The 27,097-nt window shown below is 41.7% G+C and overlaps 3 protein-coding genes across 5 annotated transcripts; 2 read left to right on the top strand and 1 right to left on the bottom strand.

The window, feature by feature from the left end:
• Positions 1-92: 92 nt before the first annotated feature.
• Positions 93-7,566, top strand: lyset (lysosomal enzyme trafficking factor). The gene is made up of 2 exons (XM_021612222.3): positions 93-441; positions 4,553-7,566. The coding sequence occupies exon 2, from the start codon at positions 4,568-4,570 to the stop codon at positions 5,012-5,014; it is 447 nt and encodes a 148-aa protein (XP_021467897.2). The 5' UTR covers positions 93-441; positions 4,553-4,567; the 3' UTR covers positions 5,015-7,566.
• LOC110529745 (uncharacterized) lies at positions 7,470-9,449 on the bottom strand. Its single transcript, XM_036985235.2, has 2 exons — positions 9,200-9,449; positions 7,470-8,085 (listed from the first exon to the last, which is right to left on the bottom strand). Exons 1-2 carry the CDS (start codon positions 9,402-9,404, stop codon positions 8,006-8,008), a joined length of 285 nt encoding a protein of 94 aa, XP_036841130.1. The 5' UTR covers positions 9,405-9,449; the 3' UTR covers positions 7,470-8,005.
• Positions 8,764-26,725, top strand: ubr7 (ubiquitin protein ligase E3 component n-recognin 7). Of its 3 annotated transcripts, none has more exons than XM_090243104.1 (12): positions 8,764-8,942; positions 10,337-10,466; positions 10,830-10,963; positions 12,061-12,121; positions 17,460-17,555; positions 17,655-17,708; positions 20,160-20,265; positions 23,151-23,281; positions 24,223-24,411; positions 24,870-25,047; positions 25,398-25,459; positions 25,848-26,725. In XM_090243104.1, exons 2-12 carry the CDS (start codon positions 10,338-10,340, stop codon positions 25,938-25,940), a joined length of 1,233 nt encoding a protein of 410 aa, XP_090099230.1. In that variant the 5' UTR covers positions 8,764-8,942; position 10,337; the 3' UTR covers positions 25,941-26,725. The 3 variants fall into 3 exon arrangements, with proteins under 3 accessions (XP_090099230.1, XP_021467890.2, XP_036841127.2); XM_021612215.3 differs by having other exon boundaries at positions 8,782-8,942; positions 24,867-25,047; XM_036985232.2 differs by lacking the exon at positions 8,764-8,942 and having other exon boundaries at positions 9,805-10,466.
• The last annotated feature ends 372 nt before the right edge of the window (positions 26,726-27,097 follow it).

Below are 27,097 nucleotides of genomic sequence, written 5' to 3'. Positions count from 1 at the left end.
AACGCGATTGGTCGACAGTCGGCTGGGCGGAGCGTTATACATTTCTCCATTCATTTCCTGTTGGCATATATGCCACGTTCAAAACAACTGGAATCTCGGAAACCCCGACTTCCAAGCGTTCAATATAACTCGAAAAAAAACGAGTTCCGACAAAGAAAATTCGTTGTGAACGGTCACCCAACTTGGAAGTCGGAAACAATCTTTCAAGACTTTCCGACCTGAAGTCAGAAGTCCGAGATTTCCGAGTGCCCAGTTGTCATGAACGCGGCATTATCTCATTTTCTAATATCCCTGGTCAGTCATATGACAAGGAAGAAAGGCAATCGGTGTTGTTGTTGGTTTATTAAATGGCCTGGGGTTATGAAATAATATGAACATGGATTTAAAATGAAATCACAGCAAGTTGCCTCGTCAACGAAACTGTTTGTCATGTAAAGAAAGGTGAGCTTCATGGCTAGCTAATGTTACACACTTTCCATCTGTCAAATCATGTGGTCTACCATTTCAGCTAACTAGGCTTACGTTAACCTAACTGCCTAGCTAGTTAGCCAGAATCCGACTAGATGTTAATTACATGCTCTCTCTAGTCGTAACGCGGCGCGAGATATAATGTACCTCAATCCAGGGATGGGAGATGACATTGTACTCCTAATTTTCCGAACTAACAAATCTAGAAGATTCAAATACAGCAAGGTTTTCGTCAGCATTCTAGGCTAGCTAATGCTATAGCAGCCCATTGGATTCTATGAAAATGCGACGCCTAGCGTTGGGCGTGAGTAGTTACCGGAAGGCTTGTCGAATCAAATGGGCTGCTGTAGCATTAGCTAGCCAAGTATGCTGACAAAAAAACTAGCAGTCATTAAAGTCTAGCAGTATTTTAATCTTCTCTATTTGTCAGTTGGGATAATTAGGAGTGCAATGCCATTGAGGTACATTTTCCGTGCCATATCTCACGCCGGATGCGCGTTGTCCTGGTCGTGGCATCAGCAACGTTTCGACTAGACTAGAGAGATAATATGATTGATGAACAGGGCCTAAAATTAACACCTGCCAAATGCGGGTAGGTTTTAGCATTGGCGGGTAAAATGTATATTTCATCAGCCACGTTGGCGGGTGGTCAGGGCTCTACAGTGCGAGCATTTCACTCGCCTTTGTGAAAAAAAAAGTTTGGTATGATCACATTTATAGTAAAATAACTGCCGCATAAGCAGTATTAAGTGTTTCCTCCGTGTTGTTTCATAGCTGTTAAATTAATCGCACAAAGTCAAATAACTACGAATCCTATATGTGACTGACCTTCGATCTTTTGTAGCCTCCAAGCTAGAAAATGGTATGAGGAACAATGGGAAAGTAATTCTGCTTTGAAAGTTAATCAACTTGTAACCTCACTTTTGAGAAAATGGCCCTTGAATGTTTTGGTACACCTACTGGAGAGCTCTTCTTTGTCTACATCCACTCAGCATCGTTCACACCCTCTTTCCCACCTATCTTTTTAAGGATTCACATGCGAGGCCATGTTCTAAACAACCAAAGATTTCAAGACTAAAGGCTGGTTTATACTACAGGTGTGTTTTGTAAATTTAATCTGGAGTGCCAGAGTGTGCTCTGGGTGTTCGTATACGTTGTCAGATTGTCCATTCGTAAATTGAGTGTTTCACTCCCGGAGTGTTCAGCCTGGTGCTGTAGAGAGCTACCTGAAGAAGCGGCCCAGCCCATAAACGTTAGCTAGCTGGCTTTATCCCAGTGTTTGTCAGTTAGTCCATCACCTTGGCATTGGATTGTCTGCACATTGCTGGCTAGATAGCTAATGTTAGCTGGCTAAACAGAGTGGAAAAGCATCTGTCATATGAAGATTTGACAGCCAACTAGCTAGCTAACTTGGCTCTTTATCCATGGCAGCGCGCACACTGGATCCTCTGGCCGAAGAGTAGGGTTCATCCAAGCGTTCTGTTCTAACAGTAGCAGCCAAGCACCCAAGCTAACGTTGGCTAGCTTGCTAGCTACTTCCAGACACAAAAGCGAGAACAGGTCACTCTGATCATTTTACTCACCCTAGCAGAGTTGGTTAAGCTGTTTTTATGTTATCCACAGTATTAGTGACTGTAACTGTGCTGCTGGCAACAATTTAATTGTTTTTCTGCCAACATTTACTGACACTGGCCATGTTCAACGGCTGTTGAGCGTTCGTAAATTTGTCAGTTATTCTACACTCAGACGAGAGAGTTCTGAAATCAGAGTAGATAGCCCGAGTGAATTTACCAGCTACGTCTATCGACAGTTGTCGCAGTGACATCATGAACATTCTATTGAAATGGTTACTTGCATAGTAGTGGAGTCTTTTGTTTAGACATCTAGCTAGCTAGTTAAACAATGAACCATAATCCCAACTCATAACATAGCTAGCTAAAATTAGGCTATAAACTAGCAATGCAAATGTCTCTGAGATACAAATAATATTACTATACAGATCATACACAATGTTAGCTAGGGACCCAGCCAGCTAACATTAGCCTAACTTGAAATTAAAACAACTTTCTGATAAAATTAGAAATGTGTAATATCTGGAAATGTAGCTAGCTAGACTATCTTACCGTATATGTGGATGGACGCTTCTCCCTCTGTCACGGATGCCATGGTTGTCCTTAGTTTGAAGATGTAATCCGGAGACAGGTGTTTTATACAACCGCCTTCTGTGTGTTCTCTTTTCGTCTCTGTTGGCATATTTGCAATCAAACGGCAGATTTTTCCCTTCTCTTTAGCTTTCAAACTCTAATAACAACTCGGTCCTCCAGAAAGGGGTGAGCAACACTTATGCAGTTCTACGTGATATCAAAAAAAAAAGGATTGTTAGAAAGGATTGCCAACACATACTGACCAGCTCATGATCAAATCAAATACATTTGTATTTGTCAAATGTGCCGAATACAACAGTAAAATGCTTACTTACAAGCCCTTAATCAACAGTGCAGTTCAAGAAATAGAGTTAAGAAAATATCTACTAAATTAAACTAAAGGAAAAAATATAAAATAAAAAGTAACACAAAGTAACAATAACGACGCGATATACAGTGGGTACTGGTACCGAGTCAATGTGTGGGGGTGCAGATTAGTTGAGGTAATTTGTACATGTAGGTAGAGGTAAAAGTGACTATGCATAGATCAAATATTTAAAAAACAGCGAGTAGCAGCGGTGTAAAAACAAAGGGGGGGGATCAAATGTAAATAGTCTGGGTGGCCGTATGATTAGATGCTTGGGGGTAGAAGCTGTTTAGAAGCCTTTTGGTCCCAGACTTGGCGCTCTGGTACCGCTTGCCGTGCGGTTGCCGAGAGAACAGTCAATGAATTTGGTGACTGGAGTCTTTGACTGTTTTTTTGGGCCTTCCTCTGACACGCCTAGTATATAGGTCCTGGATGGCAGGAAACTTTACCCCAGTGATGTACTGGGTGGTACACACTGCCCTCTGTAGTGACTTATGGTCAGATGCCGAGCAGTTGCCATACCAGGCAGTGATGCAACCGGTCAGGATGCTCTCGATGGTGCAGTTGTAGAACCTTTTGAGGATCTGGGGACCCATGCCAAATCTTTTCAGTCTCCTGAGGGGGTAAATGTGTTGTCATGCCCTTTTCAGGACTGTCTTGGTGTGTTTTGACCATGACAGTTTGTTGGGGATGTGGACACCAAGGAACTTAAAATTCTCAACCCACTCCACTACAGCCCCGTCAATGTTATTGGGGGCCTGTTCGGCCCTCCTTTTCCTGTAGTCCACGATCAGCTCCTTTGTATTGCTCACATTGAGGGAGAGGTTGTTGTCCTGGCATCACACTGCCAGGTCTTTGACCTCCTCCCTATAGGCTGTCCCATCGTTGTCGGTGATCAGGTCTACCACTGTTGTCGTCGGCATGAAGCAGCAGCGTGTCCCCTGAACGGTAACATTAGGTGAGAAGCCTGACCACGGAGATGGGTGAGAAGGTGATGTGGGTGTGGTCACAAGCATTCTATTATAAAGGCTGTCATGGCTAACTGCAATATTAGGGTATTGTTTTTTTCTTAAGACTTGTCATTTGTAGTAAAGTCTAGGCAACAAACATTGGATTGCTTTCCTACGTTTTTTTGCTGTGAGTTAGTTTTGCACGCCCAATTTTTCAGTTTTTGATTTGTTAAAAAGTTTGAAATATCCAATAAATGTCGTTCCACTTCATGATTGTGTCCCACTTGTTGTTGATTTTTCACAAAAAAATACAGTTTTATATCTTTATGTTTGAAGCCTGAAATGTGGCAAAAGGTCGCAAAGTTCAAGGGAGCCGAATACTTTCACAAGGCACTGTATTTAAAGGGCAGCGGACCCCAACCCACAACCCCACCAATTTTTTAACTGGTCGTTCAGAATAGCACTGTTTTTGTTTAATTGACTGTTAAAGTAAAACATCGTACTGAATGTAGCCAAAATGTTGTTGTTTTTGACCCATGGGTGGCCAACTGGGTAAGAAAATGGGTATGCATAATGCAAGCTATTGAGTAGTACTACGAAACTAAGGCCCTTTTCTGTTCCAGGGAGGAGTATGGAGAATGATGAACTTCCGTCAGCGGATGGGATGGATCGGCGTGGGGCTGTACCTTCTGGCTAGCGTGGCTGTCGTCTACTATGTCTTTGAGATCGATCAGACATACAACCGTCTCACCCTGGAGCACGTGGAGCGGGTGGCTCAGGAACAGCGACCTCTGCCAGGGGACAACACGCCTCCCGCCGCATCCTCTGGGCCCCCATCCTCACTGCCCACCTGGACCCAGAGTCTCAAAACTCGCCTGCTCCTCTTGCCCTTCTGGGTGTGGGTCACCATCTTCCTCGTGCCCTACCTTCAGGTGTTCCTCTTCCTCTACTCGTGCACGCGCGCTGACCCCAAGACGGTGGGCTACTGCATCCTGCCCATATGCCTGGCGGTACTCTGCAACCGCCACCAGACCTTTGCCAAGGCGTCCAATCAGATCAGCCGGCTGCAGCTGATTGACACCTAAAGTGTCCAACCGATTTGAGAGGGTGGATAATATGAGAGGCGGGGAGAGCAGCCTTAGTGCATGCTGCACACAATCTTGGTGGAGGCCTACTACTGTCATACCTGAACTACAGGATACTTAACACTCACCTAGTGCACTGTGTGAAGTGTTAAGCCTGCCAGGCATCACTAGGCAATTCACTTGGGGGTTTCGTGGTGGTTTTGTTGATGTGTATGTATGCTGTTCTTGAGATGAACAATGGTACGCGTTTCACAACCCTTTGTATTTGTGATTTCTTACATTCAACAAAGGCTGGACCAAAGGGTGCCACATGCTCCAGGGTCTCACCACAGTACCTGACTATGATACAGACACTAATCTTTGAGGGTTTATCCGTTCACTGCAAGTTCCCACTTTTTTGAGCAAATAATTCTGAGGAAAGTTTGAGAGGCATATTGGTTCAATCATCATCCCAAAACTATTACCACCCCACTGACTCGAAGTACGGTGAAATATGACGTGTCAACTAATTTGTACAGACAGTTTTAGGAATGTGATGCCATTAAAAAAAAACTGTCTTAGTGGATCAGTAGTGATTCTTAGATAAGTACTGCAGTGTTTTTGTTATTGGTCTGAATGTATTTTGTAGTGTTATTTACTGCTGTGTTGGCTCAGTAATTTCCTTCTACATAACATGCTTTTTTTGTCATTCTATTACTTGCAATATTTAGGAATTGTTTTGGGGATTTGTCAATTGGTCAATGTATCCAGTATTTGTCTAAGATGAATATCTTGTGCCTTTTAGGACCCCCCCACCCCCCACGTAAAGTCAAAGAAAGTCCACAAAAAGCACACGGACCATGCTTTTGAAAATAACCGATCTTCTACTACAGCCATTGTTTGTCCTTGTGTGCCATAAAGTGACAAAAACGTGACATGAAATTGTCAATGTTTTTGCCTTTTTTATGAGGATCCCTGGTCCCTTTTTTGTAAGACATGTATGTGGAAATGTGTTGTATGTTCAATGAGTTGTGGAATCCTTCACATGTAAGTTACGAGGAAAATGTTCACTGCCAACAAAGATAATTTCCTATCTTGAAATGAGCAATGGGACAAATATGGCTTTCCTATATGATCTTAAATCTGTCTTGGCTGTCTGTGCCACATTAATTTATATGGCAGGTAGTGAGTGTCCTTAAGCATTTCTGCAAAATACTCATTTAATTTGAACGTTGTTTTGAAATCATCTTTGGCTACTCTTTGTGTTGGAGGTCAACCTCCATATCTTTTATGTTTCCAATTGATTCGAGATGGTACTATTCTGATTAAGTTTTGATTTAATTTTCCATCTACATTAGCACAGTAATGAATGTGCAAAAGGTTTATTTGACCTTCCTCCCAACACAGGGAAGTGGCATGTGCTGTGTCGAGTGACCTGACCTAAAGGGAATTGGGCTGGGTTGTGTTCAGTAAGGCACACAGAAAACATGTTGATACTCTTTGTAACAGAAAATACATTTGTCCAGGTAATCCTTCCATGCTTATCAGTTCTGTTTGTTTCTTAATGAACACAACCCTGATTTTGTCCTTGACTATACAGCATGTCACTCATTGCACAGAGGCCCAAGTGTATGCGAGTTTGTGCTCTTCCCTTGTCCTTGATTAGTAAGAAACTCCCCTCACCTGGTTGTCTAGGGCTAAATTGAAAGCAAAAACCAACAGACTAGGCCCTCTATGTAATGAGTTTGACACCCCTACTATAAAGCAGGGTTTCCCAAACTTTGTTCTGGGGTGCTTGTTTCTGGTTTTTGCCCTTGCACTACACAGCTGAGTCAAATAATCAAAGCTTGATGAGTTGGTGAATTCAATCATCGGTGTAGTGCTAGGGCAAAAATGTGCACTGGGGGGGGGGGGCTGCTATAAAGGATAATCTACTTGGGTTTTGGACTGGGTGTTCAGTGGCTCACATTACATTTTCACTGAACCCCGTTTCAACTTCATTCCTCTATTTTTACTATGTTGCACAACTTGGGTCCTCAGAAGTTGCAGTGTCTACAAAGGGTCACGTTCAGTAGGCATAAGATGGAAGAAGCATTTACAGATGGAGTTACTACCTGAACTCATAAGAATGCTCATTTTCTCCTACCGAAAGTACTATTGGTTTTAAGATACAACTGACTACAGTAACTGAAACCTCAAGCTAGCCAATAACCTGATTTGATCAGTAAGTGTCAAGGTCAAATCATACATTGTAGAAACTTCCCTACTCAACCAGAGTTGTCCACCCTTGATTCAACCTACACAAGTCCCAAATTATAGTTTGGACGTAGAGACACTGCCTGTCACGGTTCCTCTAGGTTTTTTCTGTTTGTTTAAAAAAAAAAAAAAAGTGTTAATGGGAAAGGAATAGTCGTATTAGAAAGAAAAAAAATATGGGCTTGTTTGGTCTGTCTAAAAGAATGAGTGGCTATTCACGTTGGTGCTTCTGATTTTTATTGCCTTTCAAATCTAAATGCACTGTGATTAAAATAAGGTCTGGATTGTAAGAAAATTAAACGTTATGGGAAAATGTCTGCAGACCGTTCATGTCATTTCTCAAAGCAAGCAAATGCTGCGGGGACAGTGCAATTCTATTATCCATTAACAAGATGTCTGAAATACATTCCACTTAAATGATTGACATTTATACAAATGTTCAAAACAAACATTTCAATTGTATCAAGAGAAAGATGTAGATCATAACTGCAATGATTGCCAAGGCAGGAGCAATACCATACATGAGTGGGAATTAATTCATAATAGCCACCCAGTGGATTGAATAATAAGGGCTGGCATATCTGCCCCCAAAACAGTGTCTTCCAGTCTTGTATGCCAGGACCACCAGACTCCCTTCTTCCTACAGTAGTCTTAAGTCCCAAATGGCAACCTATTCCCTACCTAGTGCACTACTTGGGCCCTGGTCAAAAGGAGTGAACTATAAGAAAAAGGGTGCCATTTGGGACAGAGCCCTTGTCAGGCCCTCAAGGTCTTGGACCGCTTTGCAGGAGGCTGCATAATAGGGGCTTTTGTGTCTTCATCTTCCTCCTCTTCATCTGCAACAGATGACAGAAAATTACTTTTGTGATCAAGTTACATTTTGGGGAGTGGTTGACAGAAGTGAAAACAAACCAACAGACATGACACAAATAAACATTTATCTCCTCCCCTTCCCACCCATAGGACCTGCTTAAAGTACATTGCCTATAGAGTGATTTTAAAAACGGTAAAGTGTTGTAGTCCATATGTTAATATTGGACTCATTTTAGATTGCATCAGTTAAATGAAGCCTGTCACGGACTGAGGTAGGTTCAGTAAAATAATTTGACCAAGCCATATTTTTTTTATTTTTTATGTAGCACAAGATATGGTTACATATTAGTGATCAAATACCAGTTATGTGAGAGATGCATGTTTTAATGATTGAGAGGAATATTCACATCAAATCTATGTTGACACAATTTATGCAGCTTGATAACACGGTGCAGGCATGACACAAAGCTGATTGATTTGATAGCCGTAACGTCTTCAAATGTCATAGGCCGCCTACCCATAGTCTCAAGATGGAGGAATAGAACATCGTTTCATCTGAAATGACAGGCTGCAGGCTTTATGTTTTAAACACTTGTAATTTGATAAGTTGTGATATCGGGAAAACTCAATGATCATATCAATACTCCGATGACGGAATCAATTAATCTGTTCACATGCACACGTAGTAACAATATATGTTTGTACGTCACCGTGGCATCATAGGCACACAAAAAAGTATTTGTAGCCGAGCAAGCTAACGTTAGTCGGTTTGATACTGGGAAGATCTGTGTTATGAAGTAGCTAGCCCCAAAGACAGTTATCTAAATTCATTCTCTGATCAACGTGGGCGGTTTATCTGATCATCCAAAGATTTGCTAAGGTTGGGATTTGTCTATATAAATGATTTTCATAGCAACTAGCTATCTACCGAAAGATGTGTTCTTCCAGGTCATGATTAGCTAAACAACATCGATAGGTGTCGTGAGACAATAGCCACAATAAAAATAAACAATAGCTAGCCTCAATAGAAGCAGAGCAATTCGCGAACCTTGTTTTGTTTTTATCAACATCCATCGCGGTAGCTACGCGTGTTGTTAAATGAGCTACCAGTAACGTTAGCTAGCTAACCAAACTCACCGTCGTCGACTTGCAAATCCCCCTTGTCATTTCCTCCGCAAAATTGTTCTTGTACAACGAGATCAGTGAGGAGCCCCGATACGTCTGCGTTTAATTTCTTAATCCCCACTATCATAGAAGTCAGGTTGTTTTCTGTTTTTATGATAATCTCTTTCTTCAGGCCATCCCTGTATTTTAGCTCTCCTCGTATCTCAGTAGCTGCCATGATTGTTGAACCATGACCCTAGTTTGAACTCTGACCCGAGGCATAGCGGCATTTTGACGTACAATCGATTTGGTCAGAGCCTTGTACTTTGAGACATTCGCCATATTTGCACAAATACATATATAAATAACAATCACTAACTAAACCAACAGGTAGACAATATTTTAATTTATCAAAATGTGAAAATCTCTGAAGTGCTTTTCAGAAACTCCCGCCAACAGGGTGAAATATTAGCATAATCCGGAAATCGTGCGGAAGGTGTCATTGTGAGAGTGAGGGGGTTCGATTAATCTAGCCCGGGCGCCCGTGTAAGCATGTTTTGCTTTGGCTGAAAGTTGGTTACATTCGATTTGGAACCGGGCTGCCTCCCTGGCGTGAGCCAGCTGCTCTAAATCTGCTCAAAACAATAGTGACGTAATTAAGCAAGTGCAGTAATGAGCAGGATTCTTTATTTTCCCATGCAAAGTGATTGGTTTTCTGCCGTCCAAGTGAAAACTAATTTGACATTTGCTAACATTTATTTGATGGAAATATATAGTATGTTATAGTATATATAGTATGTTTCCGGACGATGCAACATGATGCCTTGTTAACAACATGACCGACCGACCGCGCAGATTACTGTTCATTTTGAGATGGGTGTTCCTCCCTCCCCGCTTTCGCCTGATGACGTGCCGGCCCATTGCCCGGTTCCATCTGGGCCCGTGTATAATAACTCCCTCAGTGTATCGGGTTTGAGAATAACATAACGTCCAGTGCGCTCCAATATTTTTTTGCTTATTATATCTAATTTATTGTATCTTTTGGTGAACAGAGCATTTTGATACATCTTCTCAAGTCATGGACGTCCCTGTTTAGATTTATCTGGCGCTCTACATTTTGCCCTGGAACAGGAACTTGTATTCACACTTTTTCACCTTCTATTTTCCAAGAATGGCGGCAAATGAGGGAGATGAGGCTACTGTTTCTTTGGTAGATGTTTTGGAAGAAGATGAAGAGTTGGAGAATGAGGCATCTGCTGTTTTAGCTGGTAGTGATTCTGAGAAGTGTTCCTATCCCGAGGTAGGCTATTTGCTCCACATTGTTAAAGAAACACAAATTACCCCAGTTTAAGTTAGCTATAATACAGTTTTGCAGTCTAAGCCAGTGTTTAGTTTCAAATGGATTTTGAAAAATGGAACCTTTAGCGACGTCACCAATCTGATGTCTCCGCCAACCTAAATTACATAATTGTTAATAAGTTGAACTTGATTTGTATTTTTATGCACTCGTTATAACAAAATGGAACCTGTGGTTTTATCAAATGTAACGTTACATTTTCCCTTTAATGGTTCATTGCCATGGTATACATTGCATTCATGCTCAATCCGAAGGACTCAATGTGATGTCAGTTTCACACGTGTTTGTTTTGATGTGGTCTTGCAGGGCTATGTGAAGCGTCAAGCCCTCTATGCCTGCAGCACCTGCACACCAAAGGGGGGCCAGCCAGCCGGAGTCTGCCTGGCCTGCTCCTACAAATGCCATGAAGGCCATGACCTTTTTGAGCTCTACACCAAAAGGTGAATTTCACTGCATTGTTGAGAATTTTTTTCAATTCATCTTTCCTCAATTCCTTGCATCCTCTCTCCTTGCCACCTTCTCAAAACCTATTGGAGAAGGTCTGAAGGGAGGGACCTTGGACCTACTCCTCCAATAAGGTTGAGGAGGTGAGGAGCTGGGATGACAAATTCAGATAGACGTGGAGTGGACACCTAAAGGATAAGACAGACCAACACAAACGTGGGCCATGCACAATAGATCAAATGTTGGGTGTCGATGAATGGATGTGATGCAGAATTGTCGGGAAATGAACAGAAATACTGTAGGACAATATTTCAATGCTGTGTGTGTGCCCCTATATCTGTGCTCTAAGGTATTATTGTCCCACACAATGAAATTGGGGAGAGGACTGTGGACCTGTCTCCTTCCGTTTGTTTGTACACTAGTCACATGCGATATCAGACAGAGATGTGTCTTGCCAGAGAGATCTGGCATTTACAAAATTACACTGATTGGGCCAAGGTGGGAGTTATAGTAATTAATTTGTGGTGGATGACATGTTTACTGTTGCCTTGTTTGTCCTGTACCACCATACATCCCACTGCTGGCTTGTCTCTGAAGCTAAGCAGGGCTGGTCCTGGTCGGTCCCTGGATGGGAGACCAGATGCTGCTGGAAGTGGTGTTGAAGGGCCAGTAGGAGGCATTCTTTCCTCTGGTCTAAAACAAATATCCCAATGCCCCAGGGCAGTGATTGGGGACATTGCCCCGTATAGTGTGTTGTCTATCAGATGGGATGTTAAATAGGTGTCCTGACTCTCTGTGGTCACTAAAGAGCCCATGGCACTTATTGTTGGTGTTAACCCCGGTGTCCTGGCTAAATTCCCAATCTGGCCCTCATCCCCAGCTTCCAATTGGCTCATTCATCCCTCCCTCCTCTCCCCTGTAACTATTCCCCAGGTATTTGCTGTAAATGAGAATGTGTTCTCAGTCAACTTACCTAGTAAAATAAGGGTGAAATAAATATAATCATGAACCACAGCACTCTAGCTTTATCTGGGATATTGCAGTTGCGAACAGAATTTTCCAATAGTTAATCTTGAGCTGGGAATTTTTGCAGGAATTTCCGCTGTGACTGTGGAAACGGCAAGTTTGAAGAGATGAGGTGCAAGTTATATTCAGTAAGTTTCCTTACATTTATTGAAATTGTGGTAGCTTGAATTAGAGACATTAGGCCAATAACAGCATGATAGGCATGTTTTATAAATGTAGCCAGTTGCTGGTCTGGCCAAATATATAATTAAATAATTCCCTATTTCTTCCAAAATAAGTTGAAATTGAAAACAACTTTTGGACTCCACAACATGCTATTAGATTTTCAACATTGCAGAACCAATTTTATTTTTGTGCAATATGTAACTTTTAGGGGACCTGACCAAATTCACATACAGTTGAAGTCGGAAGTTTACATACACTTAGGTTGGAGTCATTAACTTATTTATCAACCGCTCCACCAATTTCTTGTTAACAAACTATAGTTTTGGCAAGTCAGCTAGGACATCTACTTCGTGCATGACACAAGTAATTTTTCCAACAATTGTTTACATACAGATTATTTCACATATAATTCACTGTATCACAATTCCAGTGGGTCAGAGGTTTACATACACTAAGTTGACTGTGCCTTTAAACAGCTTGGAAAATTCCAGAAAATGTCATGGCTTTACATAGGCTAATTGACATCATTTGAGTCAATTGGAGGTGTACCTGTGGATGTATTTCAAGGCCTACCTTCAAACTCAGTGCCTCTTTGCTTGACATCATGGGAAAATCAAAAGAAATCAGCCAAGACCTCTGAAACAAATTGTAGACCTCCACAAGTCTGTTTCATTCTTGGGAGCAATTTCCAAATTCCTGAAATGCATCTGTACAAACAATAGTACACAAGAATAAACACCATGGGACCACGCAGCTCTCATACCGCTCAGGAAGGAGACGCATTCTGTCTCCTAGCAATGAACGTACTTTGTTGTGAAAAGTGCAAATCAATCCCAGAACAGCAAAGGACCTTGTGAAGATGCTGGAGGAAACGGGTACAAAAGTATCTGTATCCACAGTAAAACAAGTCCTATATCGACATAACCTGAAAGGCCGCTCAGCAAGTAAGAAGCCACTGCTCCAAAACCGCCATAAAAAAGCCAGACTACGGTTTGCAGCTGCACATGGGGACAAATATCATACTTTTTGGAGAAATGTCCTCTGGTCTGATGAAACAAAAATAGAAATGTTTGGCCATAATGATCATCGTTATATTTGGAGGAAAAAGGTGGATGCTTGCAAGCCGTGAAGCACGGGGGTGGCAGCATCATGTTGTGTGGGTGCTTTGCTGCAGGAGGGACTGGTGCACTTCACAAAATAGATGACATCATGAGGCTGAAAAATTATGTGGATATATTGAAGCAACATCTCAAGACATCAGTCAGGAAGTTAAAGCTTGGTCGCAAATGGGTCTTCCAAATGGACAATGACCCCAAGCATACTTCCAAAGGTGTGGCAAAATGGCTTAAGGACAACAAAGTCAAGGTATTGGAGTGGCCATCACAAAGCCTTGACCTCAATCCCATAGAACATTTGTGGGTAGAAATGAAAAAGCGTGTGCGAGAAAGGAGGCCTACAAACCTGACTCAGTTACACAAGCTCTGTCAGGAGGAATGGGCCAAAATTCACCCAACGTATTGTGGGAAGCTTGTGGAAGGCTACCCAAAACGTTTGACCCAAGTTAAACAATTTAAAGGCAAAGCTACCAAATACTAATTGTGTATGTACATTTCTGACCCACTGGGAATGTGATGAAATAAATAAAAGCTGAAATAAATCACTCTACTATTATTCTGACATTTCACATTCTTAAAATAAAGTGGTGATCCTAACTGACCTAAAATTCAGGAATTGTGAAAAACTGAGTTTAAATGTATTTGGCTAAGGTGTATGTAAACTTCCGACTTCAACTGTAGATGTGAGTTAAAGATCTGTCATTTTCATTGAAAGCAAGTTTAAGAAGCGATATATCTGTTTTATGTGCGCTATTTGTATGCTTCCTGTTTTAAAGTTTAGTTTTTGCGTCTTTTACTTTCAGTTTGGTACCCCAGCTTAAAACAGCTTGAAAATACAATATTTTTGTTAATGGAAAAGATATTCCTCAGCGGTTTAGATCGAGGTCGGCCGATTTATGATTTTTCAATACCGATACCGATTATTGGAGGACCAAAAACCTGATACCGATTAATCGGCCAATTTAAAAAAAAAAATCTTTTTTTTCCCCTAATAATGACAATTACAACAATACTGAATGAACACTTATTTTAACTTAATATAATACATCAATCAATTTAGCCTCAAATAAATAATGAAACATGTTCAATTTGGTTTAAATAATGCAAAAACAAAGTGTTGGAGAAGAAAGTAAAAGTGCAATATGTGCCATGTAAGGAAGCTAATGTTTAAGTTCCTTGCTCAGAACATATGAAAGGTGGTGGTTCCTTTTATCATGAGTCTTCAATATTCCAAGGTAAGAGGTTTTAGGTTTAAGTTATTATAGGAATTATAGGACTATTTCTCTCTATACGATTTGTATTTCATATACCTTTGACTATTGAATGTTCTTATAGGCATTTTAGTATTGCCAGTGTAACAGTATAGCTTCCGTCCCTCTCCTCGCTCCTACCTGGGCTCAAACCAGGAACACATCAACAACAGCCACCCTCAAAGCAGCGTTACCCATGCAGAGCAAGGGGAACAACCACTCAAAGTCTCTGAGCGAGTGACCCCGCTAACTAGCTAGCCATTTCACATCGGTTACACCAGCCTAATCCCGGGAGTTGATAGGCTTGAAGTCATAAACAGCTGCTGGCAAAACGCACGAAAGTGCTGTTTGAATGAATGCTTACGAACCTGCTGCTGCCTACCATCACTCAGTCAGACTGCTCTATCAAATCATAGACTTAGTTATAACGTGATAACACACAGAAATACGAGCCTTAGGTCATTAAGATGGTCGAATCCGGAAACTATCATCTCAAAAACAAGACGTTTATTCTTTCAGTGAAATACTGAACCGTTCCGTATTTTTTTCTAACGGGTGGCATCCATAAGTGTAAATATTCCTGTTACATTGCACAACCTTCAATGTTATGTCATAATTACGTAAAATTCTGGCAAATTAAGCTGCCCAAACTGTTGCATATACACTGACTCTGCTTGCATTGAACGCAAGAGAAGTGACACAATTACACCTGGTTAATATTGCCTGCTAACCTGGATTTCTTTTAGCTAAATATGCCGGTTTAAAAATATATACTTCTGTGTATTGATTTTAAGAAAGGCATTGATGTTTATGGTTATGTACACATTGAAGCAACGATACGCACCGCATCGATTATATGCAACGCAGGACACGCTAGATAAATTAGTAATATCATCAACCATGTGTAGTTAACTAGTGATTATGATTGATTGATTGTATTTTATAAGTTAAGTTTAATGCAAGCTAGCAACTTACCTTGGCTTACTGCATTCGCGTAACAGGCAGTCTCCTCGTGGAGTGCAATGAGAGGCAGGTGGTTAGATGTTGGACTAGTTAACCGTAAGTTTGCAAGATTGAATCCCCCGAGCTGACAAGGTGAACATCTGTCGTTCTGCCCCTGAACGAGGCAGCTAACCCACCGTTCCTAGGCCGTCATTGAAAATAAGAATGTGTTCTTAACTGACTTTCCTAGTTAAATAAAGATTTAAAAAAATATTTTTTAAATTGGCCAAATCGGTGTCCAAAAATACAGATTTCCGATTGTTATGAAAACTTGAAATCGGCCCTAATTAATCGGCCATTCCGATTAATCAGTCGACCTCTAGTTTAGATGGTACAATGATTCTCTACACTATACTTTCTTGTTTTGTCATAAACTGAAACTATTAGAATTTTAGTAACCAGGAAATTACTGAACGATTTCTGCATAGTGCATCTTTAAATTTTACCATTTCAATTTAAAAAATAAAGAAAAATGGCATTGTAGCCATCAAAGAGCTTGCTGTACCTTTCTACTGGCAGTTTTCCCCACTCTTCAGGAGTAAACTGCTCAGTCAGTTAAGAACCAATTCTTATTTACAATGACGGCCTACCCCGGACGACACTGGGCCGTCCTATGGGACTCCCAATCACTGCCTGTTGTGATTCAGCCAGGAATCAAACCAGGGTCTGTAGTGACGCCTCTAGCACTGAGATGCAGTGCCTTAGACTGCTGCGCCACTCGGGAGCCCCGAAATGTATACGCTTATATGCCTTCAAAATGAGGTTCTTATTGTCAAACACCCAGTTTACCCCACTTCGCCTTCTCATTACAGAAACAGATGAAAAAGTCATTTAATTGAATTATAATTTCATTTAGGTGAATTTTCAGTGTTATGTTTAACTCAGGCCTTTTCATTAGGGAGAAATGTTAAAAATAATGTGTTAAGGTAATTCTCAACTTATTTTGTGAGAGTGACCCAACTGCTGTTTTCAGCTCCCTATTGGATGTGATTCAGATCTGGACTTTTTGCTGGCCACTCCAGAACAGTCCAGTGTTTCTTCTTAAACCATTCCAGGGTGCTTTTGATGTGTGTTTGGGTTGCTTGAAAACCCACAACCTTCAACAGAGACACCGTTTTTGGACACTGGGTTAAACGCTGCACTCCAAAACACCTTGATAAGCTGCTGATTTTATGAGCACACACAGGCTCCGCCCCAGTACTAGAGGCAGCAAAGAAACCCCACAGCATTATCAAACCTCCCCTTGTTTGATTTTAGGGAGGGTGTTCTTTTCTTTGAATGCTTCATTTGGTTTTTGGTAAACTGCTGAAGGAGGCTCAAGAAAGCCTGATTGCACTTCTCAACAACCCACCTAAACAAGCCTAAATCCAGGAGAAAATATTCTGTGTACCAAAAAACAAAATTATAGCTCTTTGGAAATAGAGATCAGCGCTGTGTTTACTGACGACCAAAAACAGCAATTCTCAAACTGAAGAATTAGAGTAATTTGCTGCAGTTATTTTTCTGCAGTTATCTTGGCCAAAGGCTGTGCAACCAAGTACTAGCTTCAGGGTGTCAACAATTTTGTCCATGCCATTGGTCTCTCAATTAAAATGATCAAATTAAGCATACAAAAATAAAATTGGTTTTGCGATGTTGAGAATCCAATAAGTGTGGTGTGTTTTTATTTTTATTTCAACTTAAAGAAATAGGGAATTATTTAAGAAAAGTGCAAGGGTGGCAATATATTTGTCCGAAACTATACATCTATGACTGTGATAACCAAACCTGGTCCTGGGGACCCAAAATAATCAGGCTTGATGAAGTGTGTTAGTTCTAAGGCAAAAACAAAAATCTGCACCCCTTTGGGTACCCAGGACCATTGATTGAGAGACTTTGATCAAGGCATAGAGTACTGCATGGTCCATGATGTTACTGATTTCACTGTCTTCTAGGACAAGGATCAGTTGAACACGGAGAACAAATACAGCCACAATTTTGTTGGTCTGTATTGCACCTGTAACCGGCCATATCCAGACCCAGAAGACCCGGTGAGAGTTGACCATTCACCTCAAATAGTCTATGAATTGGTTTTTGAACAAAATCAGTATTCCAGTGAAGATCTATTGACCAAAACATGTCTTTCCCAGGTTGAAGATGAGATGATACAGTGCATTGTCTGTGAGGACTGGCTTCATGGCAGGGTAAGGCTTTTGTGGAGCACCAAAGCATAAGGATGTGTTGAAGATGCACAGGTCCCTGGGCTTGTATACTCCCCTATGTATTTATTTGGACAGTGAAGCTAAAATGTTTAATTTGGCTCTATACTCCAGCATTTTGTATTTGCGATGAAGTGTTTCATGTGACGGTACAGAATGTAACCTTTTTATTTGAGGTTATTTTCATACATCTGTTTTACCGTTTAGAAATGACAGCACTTTACAGTGCCTTGCGAAAGTATTCGGCCCCTTTGAACTTTGCGACCTTTTGCCACATTTCAGGCTTCAAACATAAAGATATAAAACTGTATTTTTTTGTGAAGAATCAACAACAAGTGGGACACAATCATGAAGTGGAACGACATTTATTGGATATTTCAAACTTTTTTAACAATTCAAAAACTGAAAAATTGGGCGTGCAAAATTATTCAGCCCCCTTAAGTTAATACTTCAAAAGGTCGCAAAGTTCAAGGGGGCCGAATACTTTCGCAAGGCACTGTATGTATCTAGTCCCCCATTTGAAGACGTCATAAGTATTTGGGCAAATTCACTTAAACATTACATGACCAAAAGTATGTGGACAGCTGCTCGGCAAACATCTCATTCCAAAACCATGGGCATTCATATGGAGTTGGTCCCCCCTTGGTAGCCTCCACTCTTCTGGGAAGGCTTTCCACTAGTTGTTGAAACATTGCTGGGGGACTTGCTTCCATTCAGCCACAAGAGCATTAGTGAGGTCGGGCACTGATGTTGGGTGATTAGGCCTGGCTCGAAGTTGGCGTTCCAATTCATCCCAAGATGGGGTTGAGTTCAGCGCTCTGTGCAGGCCAGTAAAATTCTTCCATAGAGATCTCGACAAACCAGTTCTGTATGAACCTCACTTTGTGCACGGGGGCATTGTCATGCTGAAACAGGAAAGGGCCTTCCCCAAACTGTTGCCACAAATTTTGAAGCACAGAATCGTCTAGATTTCCCTTGGAACTAAGGGGCCTAGCCCGAACCATGAAAAACATCCTCTACCAAACTTTACGGTTGGTGCTATGCATTGGGGCAGGTAGCTTTCTCCTGGCATCCACCAAACCCAGATTCGTCCATCGGACTGCCAGATGGTGAGGCGTGATTCATCGCTCCAGAGAACACATTTCCACTGTTCCAGAGTCCAATTGTGGCAAACTTAACACCTCTCCAGCCGACACTAGGCATTGCACATGGTGATCTTATTCTCCCGACGAACAGTTCTTGTGCTGACGTTGCTTCCAGAGGCAGTTTGGAACACTGTAGTGAGTGCTGCAACCGAGGACAGATGATTTTTACGCGCTACAGCACTAGGCAGTCCCGTTCTGTGATCGCGGCTGAGTCATTGCTACTAAACATTTACACTTCACAATAACAGCACTTACAGTTGACCAGGGCAGCTCTAGCAGGACATACATTTGACTAACTGACTTGTTGGAAAGTTGGAATCCTATGACGTGCCATGTTGAAAGTCACTGAGCTCTTCAGTAAGGCCATTCTACTGCCAATGTTTGTCCTTGGAGATTGCATGGCTGTGTGCTCGATTTTATACACCAGTCAGCAAAGGGTGTGGCTGAAATAGCCAAATCCACTAATTTGAAGGGGTGTCCACATACTTTTGTATATATCATACTTTTGACTACACATTTGCAGTTTGTTGTGGTTCAGATTATATTGTGCTTAGTAGAAGTGAATGGTGAATAATGTATTGTCATTTGGGAGTTACTTTTATTTTAAATAATATTATATGTTTGTGGATGCTACCATGATTATGTATAATCATGAGCAAGAAAGTTAGAAGCACAAAGATCATATCCCCAAGACATGCTTACCTCTCACCATTACCAATAAGGAAATGTTAGTATTTTTTAAGGGGTATGATATTTGTGAATATAGGCCTTGGACAGATCAGGTCTTTACAATGCCAGAACTATTAAACACAGGGTTCTAAAACATTTGGTCACGAAGAGCTACTTGGTGTGCAAGGTTTTGTTACAACCCAGCACAATGGATTCAGCTAATCATGGTCCAAATTTAATGGGTTTGTTCAGTAGGAAGCAACATATGGTGAAACGGAAAGCGAAAATGAGCATTCTTATTGGACAGGTTTGGATAAGAGCCCTGTTTCAAAATGCTTTCATGTTTTATGCCTACTGAACACAGCCCATAATTTATTGGAGTAGCTTTCCATGACCAGAGTTGGAGAACCCTGGTTTAACATCTTGGGAACCACATCATGATAATATACGGATCCTGTAATCTGTGAATGCCTGCTCAGAATCTGTAGTCCTATATCTGGAACGCATCCCGAGTATTTAACTCAAGACCGGCCTGGTCTTTACCCTGGTCTTGACTGTGTACACTTGATGCCATAGCTGCTATATGTATATCGTATATGAGTGTTATGTTTTTTTTATCCAGCACTTGGGTTGCCCTGTGCCAGAGTGTGTGGAGCTCCAGGAGATGGTGTGTGAGTCCTGCATGAACAATGCTCCTTTCCTGTGGGCCTACGCCACCCATCTGGCAGGTACTCCGAGAGATCCTAGAATTCACAGTGATTCTTTATGTAGTTCTATGGGTACTCTCATTACCTTCAGTTTACTGGCATGCCCCAATTAACTAATTCAGAAAGAAAACACTTCAGGACAGGAGACATTCTTTAGACCTACCACATTGTGTTTTGTTTATGCTTCTATGTGAACGTACAGGTAACTGCCAAAATTAAGGAAACGTCAACATCAAGTTTCTTAATAGGGCGTTGAGCCACCAGAACAGCTTCGATGCACCTTGGCATAGATTCTACAAGTGTCTGGAACTCTGTTGAAGGGATGCGACACCCTTCTTCCACGAGAAATTCCATTATTTGGTATTGGGAAAACCCCAAATAAGTGTTCAACTGGATTGACATCTGGTGATTTAAGACCCCTCTTTCAAGTTCAGAGATCTCTTCTAGCCATGGTAGACATTTTTAAACATTACCATGAGCATAATGGTTTGTTAATTGCATAATTAACTCAGGAACCACACCTGTGTGGAAGAACCTGCTTTCAAAGTACTTTGTATCCCTCACTGACTCAAGCGTTTCCTTTATTTTGGCAGGTACCTGTACAGTACTAATGAAACCTGCAGTAACTAGTGAACAAGAGGCTACGGTTTGCGGTAGAGCAGTTTACTTGGGTGACTAAAATACTAAAGTGCCGTTAGCTATTGAGGTCGATGTGTGCACGATTTCATGCCCCCTCAAGGATTTTTAAGGTCCAATTCAGCCGTTTTGATCTCAATATCAAATCATTTCTGGGTAACAATGATTTACCTTACTATGATTTCTTTTCAATTAAAATGGTCAAAAATAAACTAAATAGCTTCTTAGCGAAGAGCAATTTCTCAAGCAAGAATTTTGTTAGGACTGTCTGGAGGTGGTCTGAGTGGGAAAGCTGAAAACTAGCTGTTATTGGCAGGGAGGTTTGAGACTCTCATTGGTCTAACTAATTAAATTACCACGCCGGCCAAAACACCATCCCACCAAACCAGGCTGAAATTTCAGGTGGCCTTTTCAAACAGCTCTTACACTAAAACGGCATTATCATTTTCACTATTATTCCAGCCTCAGTGTGGAAATATGTACAGTACCAGTCAAAGGTTTGGACACCTACTCATTCCAGGGTTTTTCTTTATTTTTACTATATTCTACAATGTGGAATAATAGTGAAGACTTAAACTATGGAATCACACTCTTGGCATTCTCTCAACCAGCTTCATGAGGTAGTCACCTGGAATGCATTTCTTTCCTTCATGTATTTCAGCCAATCAGTTGTATTGTGACAAGGTAGGGTTGGTATACACAAGATACCTATTTAGTAAAAGACCAAGTCCATATTATGGCAAGAACAGCTCAAATAAGCAAAGCAAAGAGTAACGACAGTCCCACATTACTTTAAGACATGAAGGTCAGTCAATCCGGAAAATTGAGAACTTAGTTTCTTCAAGTGCAGGTGCAAAAACCATCAAGCGCTATGATGAAACTGGCTCTCATGAGGACCGCCACAGGAAAGGAAGACCCAGAGTTCCCTCTGCTGCAGAGGATAAGTTCATTAGAGTTACCAGCCTCTGAAATTGCAGCCCAAATAAATGCTTCAGAGTTCAAGTAGACAGACACATCAACATCAGCTGTTCAGAGGAGACTGTGTGAATCAGGCCTTCATGGTCGAATTGCTGCAAAGAAACCACAACTAAAGGACACCAATGAGAAGAAGAGACTTGCTTGGGCCAAGAAACACGAGCAATGAACATTAGACTAGTGGAAATCTGTTCTTTGGTCCGATGAGTCAAAATGAGATTTTTTTTTTCAACCGCCGTGTCTTTGATATGCAGAGTAGGTGAACGGATGATCTTCGCATGTGTGGTTCCCACCGTGAAGTGTGGGGGTGCTTTGCTGGTCACCCTAATTTATTTAGAATTCAAGGCACACTTAACCAACATGGCTACCACAGCATTCTGCAGCTATATGCCATCCCATCTGGTTTATGCTTAGTGGGACTATGATTTGTTTTTCAAAAGGACAATGACTCAACACACCTCCATGCTGTGTAAGGGCTATTTGACCAAGGAGAGTGATGGAGCGCTGCATCAGATAACCTGGCCTCCACAATCACCCGATCTCAACCCAATATAGATGGTTTGGACTGCAGAGTGAAGGAAAAGCAACCAACAAGTGCTCAGCATATGTTGGAAAAGCATTCCAGGTGAAGCTGGTTGAGAGAATGCCAAGAGTTTGCAAAGCTGTCATCAAGGCAAAGAGTGGCTACTTCAAAGAATCTAAAATATTTTGATTTGTTTAACACTTTTTTGGTTACTACATCATTCCATATGTGTTTATAACACGGTGTCAAATGATATAAGTCAGAATAAAACACTAGACATTCCTAGGACAATCAGAGGCTTCTCTGTCGAATAAACTTGTCTCTGGCTCCATCCAGGGTTCTGACTAGAAGGAGTACAGCTACGATCTGAAGTATTTTTACGCAGCAGGTTAGGAGACTTAGGTTGAGGTCAAGAAAAGAGTTGGTTAGCTAAAATGCTGTAATAACCTGCTATGATAAGTCACTTCCGGCTGTAACTGTACTCCCTCGCCTGTTTTCCACGTCACATCAAAAGGGCGGCCTTGGAAAAGCTCCTCTGCTGGTAGACTTGCTCGCAACACAGACATGACAAAAACATTGCTGGATTCCTATCGAACAGGCGGCTCTAAATATATAACTTAGATAGCTGTTTGATAAATGAGGGGGGGGGGGGGGACTGCATTATTATTGAAAATATTGCCTTGCTAGATTGATGAATACAGCCATTGTAAAACAGTGCAAAGAGCCTGTCAGCTCTTAAGTGGCTCCATGTTGTTTTGTATTTCTCCTCCAGTGCCCGCTGAGACCAAAGCCAGCCCCTGCAAAGCAGAAGGGGAGGTGACGAATGAAGAGGGGGACCGTGAGGAGGGCAAGAACACAACAGAGGAGGCCTCCACGAGCCTCAATAACCAGGGTGAAGAGAAGGTACTCACTCCACACAAAGCTTCATATACACAATGTTACGAGAACAATGAATAGCATTTTATTTCTTGCAGTACATTGAATATCATGAATGGACCAGTAATGGGTATCTTGGTTTAAAAGTATCACTGAGAAAGGGATATTATTACCAGATAAAACAGATGGATGGAACTATATTATGTGGAAAAGGTTTCCAATGCGTCTTCATGCATTTTGTTTTCTTATGCTTTAGGTACACATGTTTCAGAAGTCAAAGTTACTGCTTTCACCACTGTTGACAGCATTGCATCCATGCAGAGCAGGGAAAGGGGACTGTCGTAATCAACCACCAGGTGGCTTCAGTCCTCTAACAGTCAGCATGAGATGAGTGCACAGAACCAGGCTGTGCTAGTTTCCTGTGGGTATTTAGGGGATAAATGGCCCGTGCCATCCGCAGATTCTCTGGTCTGCGGGGAGCAGCCCCAAGGCTTTGCGGCGCCCGCATATCAACAAGAATGATTTCATTAGTCAGCCTCTGAGGCGAGCAGCAAATTGAAGCCAGCCTTATTTGACAGAAAATATGGCAGCCCACGATTTGCCCCCTCCCGCAGGGGCCCGGTGAGCTCGCACATTTGCATGCACCAAAGACAGAAGTCACTCTTATACAACTGGCAACTTTTTTTTTTTGGCGTGTCCTCGTAATTTTGGTTTGGGATTTAAGGGAGTAGTCTGTCTACTGGCGAGGTTGTGCAAGGTAATGGGCCTTGATAAGATACTTAGGAAATGTTTCCTTTCCTTAGACCTAACCGATTATACCGGGCACGATAAGTCAAAGCAAGGTGTTCACTTTCTACCCTCATCCTTTTAACCTCTCCATGTCTAACCTTTTGTAATCATATTGTGGATGAAAAGATTCATCTTTTGAGTGTTCAGAGGACATTGTGTGATATCTGTCCTACTCGCAGGTCAAATCCAATGGGGTGCCAGGCTGCAAAAGGAGGCACCAGGAGATGGAGGGAAGCTCGCCCTCCAAAGCCCCCTCCGAGTGCAGGCTCATGGAGCTGGGGGGCACAGGTACAGAGAGAGCAGAGTTTGGAGCTGTATTCTGGCCCTCAGCCTGGAGAACCAAACTCTGTTCCTGTGTCAGCTGCAAGGTATGTCTTCACCACTTATCCCGTCAACCCGGCTGCTACTCTGTTCTCTGCTTCAGCCGTTTTAGAAGGAAGTCAAACAGCCACAATCTGAGGTGTATTCACTGGGAACCAAATGGGCTGAAAGTGGGAGGGACTAACCTGAATTTGCCCAATAAGAAACGCTGGTTTTCGGTGTAAAATATTTTCAGTTGCAAAATGTTTTGTTACAGTGTGCACTAATGAATACATCTGTTTTATTGTAGAACAGGTAAATACATGCATGTTGTTTAGGCCTTTTAATTTGGTGTGTATGTACGAGTAGTATCTTGCAAAACAAATCAAAGGCATAATACACCCAAATAAAAATGGTTTATGATCAGAATGACTGCATATTTATGTTGTTGAGTAGGCCTATATCGTTTGTAGAATTACTATTGACAATAGGAAAACTCTGCTCACCCGTTTCCTCCCCCCAGCAGAAATCCTACGCTGAAGCTGGTATGTCCTTTCTCCTGGATGAGTCGGACACGGTCTTAGCCTACGAGAATAAAGGAAAGACCACAGAACAGGAGCAGGCGGGGACCGCCGAGGGTCGCGACCCCCTGATGTCGGCCCTTAATACCCTGGGCCGGGTTCAGCAGCTGGAGATAATCCACGGTACGAGGTGGTGGTGTTAAAGAAGAGACTAAACCATTTCTCTCCCTATCCCTTTGATGTTTGCAGGTTCTGAGTAGGTATGTGAAGTAGAGGAGTTTCCACCATTATTGCTTACACTGTACAGACCTGCGACCATCAAAGCATTAGGGTAGGGAGAGAATTTGGACCATCTGACAGGGAGAGAGTGAATGAAGGAAAGAGGTGAGGCAGGTGTTGGATGAGTAGTTAGAGCCATTCCCTCAGCTGTATTGATTGAAATACAGATGATTTATTTTGTGTGGAGACAACTATCGGTGCTGCAATCAAAAAAGAGCTGCTTTTTAAAATATCCCCCCCCCCTCCCTTCTCAGGGTACAATGACATGAAGACTGAGCTGAAGGATTTCCTGCAGAGATTTGCTGCAGAAGGAAAGGTAATTAAAAACCTGCAGATTTATCAGCGTACACACTATTTAGTTGAATGATCAATCATATCAGCATCATTGTATTTTGGTCCTCAGTTGATGTTCACTATCCCAGTGTCGCAAACCAGCCTTTATAATGATAGTATTGATGAGGATTGTTTTGCTCGATCTTCACATTGTGGTCACTGAATCTGGAATGCACCTCCTGGCGGTCCTGTCCTTGGTGTGACCATGAGATCAAACTTTATTTAAAGTAACTGTCCGATGAAAATCGAATTCTGTCAAACTCATACTCCTAGCATGACCTAGACTCCATCTTTTGTTTGTAGCCAAAGTCGCTACACCCAATAAGAGGCATAAAAAGTTTGTGCCCCATTCCTCCTCCTCCCCCCCCCAGGTAGTGACTCCCGAAGACATCCGTCAGTTCTTCCAACAGCAGCAGAACCGCAAGAGACGACGGGCCAACGCGGGCCAGTACTACTGCAGCTGAGCAGTCTCCATTCAGACAACTCCCGGTCTCCACAACACCTGTCAGTATAGTTGTATTCCTTTTTCTTCTTCCCACTGAATGTCATTGCCTTGCGTCCAATATCATCTTCTAGTACAACTCCTCAGATGTTATGTTTAAACAAATAAAAATGCAGTAAAAAAAAAAAAAAAGGTCTATTGAACATTGTATGAGCTTTTGTGTTATCTTGTTCTGGGCAGTATGCTTTGTTGTACTGTACTCGGGACTCTGCAATGTGATTTGTCTATTGGGGCTAAGCAGGTTAATGAACTGGCATTTGGTTGATGTGGATGATACTTTGGTTATCTTTTTGTAGAGGGAATTATTAGTCTATCATTGCTCTCCCTCAAACACTTTTTGTTTAAACTGGAGAGAAGGCCTAAGTTCAGTTTGCCTGACAGAAAGTGTTCCAGACAACAGACAGAGCAGTGGACCCCTTGACCTTTTATTTACCTTTTTATTTGAATAAACATCAATGGATTTGCTCTTAAAACTCATTAGAACAATGCATTATCAAAACTGGTTAAGCTGGTCATCGTTCCCATAACACGCTTTCTCTCAACTCATTCCTCTGACAATTTATAATTTTGTATTTGTCCTTAGTTGCAATTTCCTTAGTGCCGTTACAGCTGTTTGTAGATTGCATGATTGCAGAACCCTGGCCCATTAGTACGGTTGGTATTTTAAAGGACCACGTTAAATGTTACCATTGGTTTCCCTGTTCCTTTTTAATGTTCACTCTAAGAAATAAAGCTATGAATAATGTACATTGTTTTAGCGTCATTGTTACTTACAGCAGTTACACCTGGGAACCATCAACCCATCCATTAGAGAATATAATGGAAGTTTAAATATTTTTTGCTAGCTTTAATACCCACATGCTGATTTGACATCTGGCAAACCATTAATAAGGGGATATTTTAATCAAACTATCACACCAGAAATGGAGTTTAGTTTTTTTTTAATGATTGACAAGTCATGTGGTCCTTCTAGTCTCATTAGACCATCCTGATCTTGCGAGTTTGAGTTTACACAGTATGATGAGCGCAGTGGTTTGGATGATGGATCAGGCTAGTCCTTGTAAACTGCAGGAAATTGACTTCTAATACTGACATTTGAAGATGCTACTGACCCAGTTG

This window comes from Oncorhynchus mykiss, chromosome 8 (genome assembly GCF_057628025.1).
Source record: "Oncorhynchus mykiss isolate SJ-2025 chromosome 8, ASM5762802v1, whole genome shotgun sequence".
NCBI lineage: Eukaryota > Metazoa > Chordata > Actinopteri > Salmoniformes > Salmonidae > Oncorhynchus > Oncorhynchus mykiss.
Note: the sequence above shows the minus strand (reverse complement) of the source record. Positions and strands in the feature narration are given on the sequence as shown.

Excerpts from the sequence above, each read along its gene's own strand:
- LOC110529745 (XM_036985235.2), bottom strand. The coding sequence starts at position 9,404 with ATGGCAGCTACTGAGATACGAGGAGAGCTAAAATACAGGGATGGCCTG. Across the intron at positions 8,086-9,199 it reads GGATTTGCAAGTCGACGACG|ATGAAGAGGAGGAAGATGAA; the intron begins GTGAGTTTGGTT and ends CATCTGTTGCAG.
- lyset (XM_021612222.3), top strand. The coding sequence starts at position 4,568 with ATGATGAACTTCCGTCAGCGGATGGGATGGATCGGCGTGGGGCTGTAC.
- ubr7 (XM_021612215.3), top strand. The coding sequence starts at position 10,338 with ATGGCGGCAAATGAGGGAGATGAGGCTACTGTTTCTTTGGTAGATGTT. Across the intron at positions 10,964-12,060 it reads TTTGAGCTCTACACCAAAAG|GAATTTCCGCTGTGACTGTG; the intron begins GTGAATTTCACT and ends GAATTTTTGCAG. Across the intron at positions 24,412-24,866 it reads GTTCCTGTGTCAGCTGCAAG|CAGAAATCCTACGCTGAAGC; the intron begins GTATGTCTTCAC and ends TCCTCCCCCCAG.